The 6,206-nt window shown below is 67.7% G+C and overlaps 1 protein-coding gene across 1 annotated transcript in view; it reads right to left on the bottom strand.

Annotated features, from left to right (window-relative positions):
• Window positions 1-716: 716 nt before the first annotated feature.
• The window catches only part of LOC136002850 (cellular tumor antigen p53-like), a 6,670-nt gene continuing 1,180 nt past the window's right edge, over window positions 717-6,206 (bottom strand). The window contains exons 2-6 of the mRNA XM_065658093.1: window positions 5,225-5,353; window positions 3,669-3,790; window positions 2,403-2,482; window positions 1,845-1,930; window positions 717-1,000 (exon numbers count right to left, since the gene is read on the bottom strand). Of these exons, the coding sequence (XP_065514165.1) occupies window positions 910-1,000; window positions 1,845-1,930; window positions 2,403-2,482; window positions 3,669-3,790; window positions 5,225-5,353 (508 nt within the window). The 3' untranslated portion in view covers window positions 717-909. The remainder of the gene's footprint in view (window positions 1,001-1,844; window positions 1,931-2,402; window positions 2,483-3,668; window positions 3,791-5,224; window positions 5,354-6,206) is intronic.

The raw sequence follows: 6,206 nt of genomic DNA, 5'->3' as shown, positions 1-6,206 counted from the left end.
CCAAAACCCCCCCGAACCCCAAAACCCCCCCGGCACCCCCCTCACCGTGCTGTGACCCCAAAACCCCCCCGAACCCCAAAACCCCCCCCGGCACCCCCCTCACCATCCTGTGACCCCCGAACCCCCCCGGCACCCCCCTCACCGTGCTGTGACCCCTGAACCCCAAAACCCCCCCCCGGCACCCCCCTCACCGTCCTGTGACCCCAAAACCCCCCCGAACCCCAAAACCCCCCCAAACCCCCCCCCGGCACCCCCCTCACCGTGCTGTGACCCCAAAACCCCCCCGAACCCCAAAACCCCCCCAAAACCCCCCCGGCACCCCCCTCACCGTCCTGGGACCCCTGAACCCCAAAACCCTGAACCCCAAAACCCCCCAGCACCAAACTCACCGTCCTGTGACCCCAAAACCCCCCCCCGGCACCCCCCTCATCGTGCTGTGACCCCAAAACCCCCCCCCGGCACCCCCCTCACCGTGCTGTGACCCCAAAACCCCCCCGAACCCCAAAACCCTGAACCCCAAAACCCCCCAGCACCAAACTCACCGCCCTGTGACCCCAAAACCCCCCAAACCCCAAAACCCCCCCGAACCCCCCTTGAAACCCCAAAACCCCCACCCCCCCAAACCCATCCTGAACCCCCAGAAACCCCCAACCCCCCCCCCCCCCGACCCCCCCAAACTGGGATTTCCCCCCCAAACCGGGAGCCCGGGCCCCCCGTGCTGGGCGGCTACAAAAATCTCTTTTATTCGCATTAAAAAAAAGCCTTAAAAACACCCCCCCCTGGAGGGGGCGGGGCCAAGCGGCGGGGGGGGGCGGGGCCAAGGGGGGCGGGGCCAGGAGGGGGGCGTGGCTAAAAGCCCGTGGGCGGGGCTGCTGGGGAGGGGGCGTGGCCTCCAGCCGGGGGGCGGGGTCAGTCCGAGTCCGGCCCCTCCCCCTTCAGCAGCAGCTTCTTCCCATTGCGGGGAACCAGCCCCTCCCCCCGCGGGCGGCGACCTTTGACCCTGGGGGGGGGGAGGGGAGAGGGGGAGGGGTCAGGGACCCTCACACCCCCCCATGCACCTCCCCCCCCCCCCAGACCAAGGGGACCCAGGCGTCCGGGATCCCCCCAGCAAGGGACCCAGGCGTCCGGGACCCCCACAAAAGGGGACCCAGGCGTCCGGGAACGCCCCCCCACCCCCCGCCACTTCTCCTAAAGGGGACCCAGGTGTGCCCCCCGCCCATCCCCCCACCCTAGGAGGACCCAAGAGTCCAAGGTTCTCCCCACCCAAGGGACCCAGGAGTTCGGGAGGGACCCAGGAGTTCTGGGGAGGGGACCCAGGAGTTCGGGGGAGGGGACCCAGGAGTTCGGGGGAGGGGACCCAGGAGTTCTAGGGGGACCCAGGAGTTCGGGGAGGGGACCCAGGAGTTCGGGGGAGGGGACCCAGGAGTTCGGGGGAGGGGACCCAGGAGTTCAGGGAGGGGACCCAGGAGTTCGGGGGAGGGACCCAGGAGTTCGGGGGAGGGGACCCAGGAGTTCTAGGGGGACCCAGGAGTTCTGGGGAGGGACCCAGGAGTTCGGGGAGGGGACCCAGGAGTTCGGGGGAGGGGACCCAGGAGTTCTGGGGAGGGGACCCAGGAGTTCTAGGGGGACCCAGGAGTTCGGGGAGGGGACCCAGGAGTTCGGGGGAGGGACCCAGGAGTTCGGGGGAGGGACCCAGGAGTTCAGGGGAGGGACCCAGGAGTTCGGGGAGGGGACCCAGGAGTTCGGGGGAGGGGACCCAGGAGTTCGGGGGAGGGGACCCAGGAGTTCGGGGGAGGGACCCAGGAGTTCGGGAGAGGACCCAGGAGTTCGGGGGGGACACTCACGGGCGTGGTGCTGCCCCTCCCGCCTCGGCCGCCTCCAGCGCATCGTTGATCTCCTTCAGCATCTCGTAACGACGGCGCCCCCGCACCTGCCCCCCCAAAAACCAAACCAAGGGACCCAGGCGTCCGGGAGGGACCCAGGAGTTCGGGGTGGGGGACCCAGGAGTTCAGGGTGGGGGGGGACCCAGGAGTTTGGAAGGAACCCAGGAGTTCGGGAAGGACCCAAGAATTTGGGGGAGGGACCCAGGAGTTCGGGGTGGGGGACCCAGGAGTTCGGGGTGGGGGGGGACCCAGGAGTTTGGAAGGAACCCAGGAGTTCGGGAAGGACCCAAGAATTTGGGGGAGGGACCCAGGAGTTCGGGGTGGGGGGACCCAGGAGTTCGGGGTGGGGGGGGACCCAGGAGTTCGGGAAAGCCATCCCCCACCCCCTTCACCCCATAGGGACCCCAAATATCCCCAGCCCCCCCCCCGCCCAGGACCCCAAAATCCCCCCGGGACCCCCAAACTGCCCTCGGGGTCCCTAAAACCCCCCTGGGATCCCCAAATCCCCCCAAATCCCACCTGCAGCACGAAGGTTTCGCTCTCGGGGTTCAGGAGCCGCTTCTTGGAGCCGTCGGGGGACTCAGGCAGGGGGGGCAGCGCTGGGGGAGGCGCAGGGATGGGACCCAGGCGTCCGGGAGGGACCCAGGAGTACCCCAGGGACCCAGGCGTCCGGGAGGGACCCAGGAATTCGGGAGTAACCCCAGAGACCCCTTGAAGGACCCAGGCATCCGGGAGGGGACCCAGGAGTCCGGGAGGGGACCCAGAGACCCCTCGAAGGACCCAGGAGTTCGGGAAGGACCCAGGCGTCCGGGAGGGGACCCAGGAGTTTGGGAGGGGACCCAGAGACCCCTCGAAGGACCCAGGAGTTCGGGAAGGACCCAGGCGTCCGGGAGGGGACCCAGGAGTCCGGGAGGGGACCCAGGAATTCGGGAAGGACCCAGGCGTCCGGGAGGGGACCCAGGCGTCCGGGAGGGGACCCAGAGACCCCTCGAAGGACCCAGGAATTCGGGAAGGACCCAGGCGTCCGGGAGGGGACCCAGGAGTCCGGGAGGGGACCCAGGAGTTCAGGGGGGACCCAGGAATTCGGGAAGGACGCAGGCATCCGGGAGGGGACCCAGGAGTACCCCAGGGACCCAGGCGTCCGGGAGGGACCCAGGAATTCGGGAGGGGACCCAGGCGTCCGGGAGGGGACTCAGAGACCCCTCGAAGGACCCAGGAATTCGGGAAGGACCCAGGCGTCCGGGAGGGGACCCAGGAGTCCGGGAGGGGACCCAGGAGTTCGGGAGGGGACCCAGGAGTACCCCAGGGACCCAGGTGTCCGGGAGGGGACCCAGGCGTCCGGGAGGGGACCCAGAGACCCCTCGAAGGACCCAGGAATTCGGGAAGGACCCAGGCGTCCGGGAGGGGACCCAGGAGTTCGGGAGGGGACCCAGGCATCCGGGAGGGGACCCAGAGACCCCTCGAAGGACCCAGGCGTCTGGGAGGGGACCCAGGAGTTCGGGAAGGGACCCAGGCGTCCGGGAGGGGACCCAGGAGTTCGGGAGGGGACCCAGGCGTCCGGGAGGGGACCCAGGAGTTCGGGAGGGGACCCAGAGACCCCTCGAAGGACCCAGGAATTCGGGAAGGACCCAGGCGTCCGGGAGGGGACCCAGGAGTCCGGGAGGGGACCCAGGAGTTCGGGAGGGGACCCAAAGACCCCTTGAGGAACGCTGGCCCCGCCCCCTCCTCCCTGACCCCTCCCCCTTTTCCTTAGCCCCGCCCCCCGCAGCCAGGCCCCGCCCTCACCTCGCTTGGCCCCGCCCCCGGCGCCGCCCCGTTTCCGGCTGTTCTCCTCCTCGATGCGCCGGTCCCGCCCCGGACACGCACAGACACGAACCTCGAAACAGCGGCGGCCCAGGAGCTGCCCCCTGCAGGGCGGGAGGAGACACGGCATGGGACACCCCCCGGGAACCCCCCCCGGGGACCCAGGCGTCCGGGGGGACCCAGGCGTCCGGGGGGACCCAGGAGGTCGGGGGGACCCAGGAGATCGGGAGGGACCCAGGCGTCCGGGGGGACCCAGGAGGTTGGGGGGGACCCAGGAGGTTGGGAGGGGACCCAGGCGTTCGGGAGGGACCCAGGCGTTCGGGAGGGACCCAGGAGGTCGGGAGGGGACCCAGGAGGTCGGGAGGGGACCCAGGAGGTCGGGAGGGGACCCAGGCGTTCGGGGAAGGACCCAGGAGTTCGGGAAGGGACCCAGGCGTTCGGGAAGGGACCCAGGCGTTCGGGAAGGGACCCAGGAGTTCGGGACCTGGGAACCCCAACCCCTTATCAGGGACCCAGGAGTTCGGGGCGATCCAGGCATCCGGGTGCTAATCACCCGCTAATTACCTGCAGCTGCCGCTAATTACTCGCAGCTGCCACTAACGAGGCTCCAACCGTCCCCGCCCGCACCTGGGGGATCGCTCCACCCCCACCCCGGGGGACCCAGGCGTTCGGGAGGGGACCCAGGAGTTCGGGAGGGGACCCAGGCATTCGGGAGGGGACCCAGGCGTTCGGGAGGGACCCAGGAGGTTGGGAGGGACCCAGGAGTTCAGGAAGGGACCCAGGCGTTCGGGAGGGACACAGGAGTTCGGGAGGGGACCCAGGAGTTCGGGAGGGGACCCAGGCGTTCGGGAGGGACCCAGGCATTCGGGAGGGACCCAGGACTTCAGGAAGGGACCCAGGAGTTCGGGAAGGGACCCAGGAGTTCGGGAGGGACCCAGGAGGTTGGGAGGGACCCAGGCGTTCGGGAGGGACCCAGGAGTTCGGGAGGGGACCCAGGCGTTCGGGAGGGACCCAGGCGTTCGGGAGGGGACCCAGGCGTTCAGGAGGGACCCAGGCGTTCGGGAGGGACCCAGGCGTTCGGGAGGGGACCCAGGCGTTCAGGAGGGACCCAGGCGTTCGGGAGGGGACCCAGGCGTTCGGGAGGGACCCAGGCATTCAGGAAGGGACCCAGGAGGTTGAGAGGGGACCCAGGCGTTCGGGAGGGACCCAGGAGGTTGGGAGGGACCCAGGCGTTCAGGAAGGGACCCAGGAGTTCGGGAGGGACCCAGGAGTTCAGGAGGGACCCAGGAGTTCAGGAGGGACCCAGGAGTTCGGGAGGGGACCCAGGCGTTCGGGAGGGACCCAGGAGTTCGGGAGGGGACCCAGGAGTTCAGGAAGGGACCCAGGCGTTCGGGAGGGGACCCAGGCGTTGGGAGGGACCCAGGCGTTCGGGAGGGACCCAGGCGTTCAGGAAGGGACCCAGGCGTTCGGGAGGGACACAGGAGTTCGGGAAGGGACCCAGGCGTCCGGGAGGGGACCCAGGCGTCCGGGGGTCTCACCCCGGCCCCTCCAGGGTGACGATGGCCAGGATGGGCCGGCGGTTCATGCCCCCCATGCACGAGCTGTTGCACATGAAGTTGTACAGGACGGTGGTGCAGTCGGAGCCGACCTGGGGGGGAACGGGGCCGCTGGGGGGGGGACACCCCGAAACCGCCCGGGTGACCCCCCCAGCCCTGCCACAGCAACCACCCCAAAAACCCCCCAAAAAACCCAAAATCCCGCCCCCAAAAAACCAAAAACCCCCCCAAAAAACCCAAAATCCCCCCAAAACCCACCCCCCCCAAAACCCAAAGCCCCCCCAAAAACCCCAAAACCCCCCCAAAAAACCCAAAATCCCCCCCCCAAAAACCCAAAATCCCCCCCCCAAAAACCCCAAAATCCCCCCTAAAACCACCAAAATCCTCCCCCAAAACCCCAAAATCCCCCCCAAAAAACCCAAAATCCCCCCCCCAGTAACCCCAAAACCCCCCCAATAACCCCAAAAACCCCCCCAAAAAACCCCAATAACCCCAAAACCCCCCCAAAAAACCCAAAATACCCCCCCAAAAAAACCCACCCCCCCAAAAAACCCAAAATCCCCCCCAAAAAACCCAAAATCCCCCCCAAAAAACCCAAAATCCCCCCCCAGTAACCCCAAAACCCCCCCAAAAAAACCCAAAATCCCGCCCCCAAAAAACCCAAAATCCCCCCCAAAAAACCCAAAATCCCCCCAAAAAACCCCAAAATCCCCCCCCAAAAAACCAAAATCCTCCCCAAAAACCCAAAATCCCCCCCCCAAAACCCCAAAATCCCCCCCAATAACCCCAAAAACCCCCCCAAAAAACCCAAAACCCCCCCAAAAAACCCCAAATCCCCCCAAAAAACCCAAAATCCCCCCCAAAAAAACCCAAAATCCCCCCAAAAACCCCAAAACTCCCCAAAAAACCAAACCCCCCCCAAAAAACCAAAATCCCGCCCCAAAAAACCCAAAATCCCCCCCCC

The sequence above is a fragment of the Caloenas nicobarica genome, unplaced genomic scaffold (assembly GCF_036013445.1).
Source record: "Caloenas nicobarica isolate bCalNic1 unplaced genomic scaffold, bCalNic1.hap1 Scaffold_522, whole genome shotgun sequence".
NCBI lineage: Eukaryota > Metazoa > Chordata > Aves > Columbiformes > Columbidae > Caloenas > Caloenas nicobarica.
This window is presented reverse-complemented; position numbering and strand designations above follow the sequence as displayed.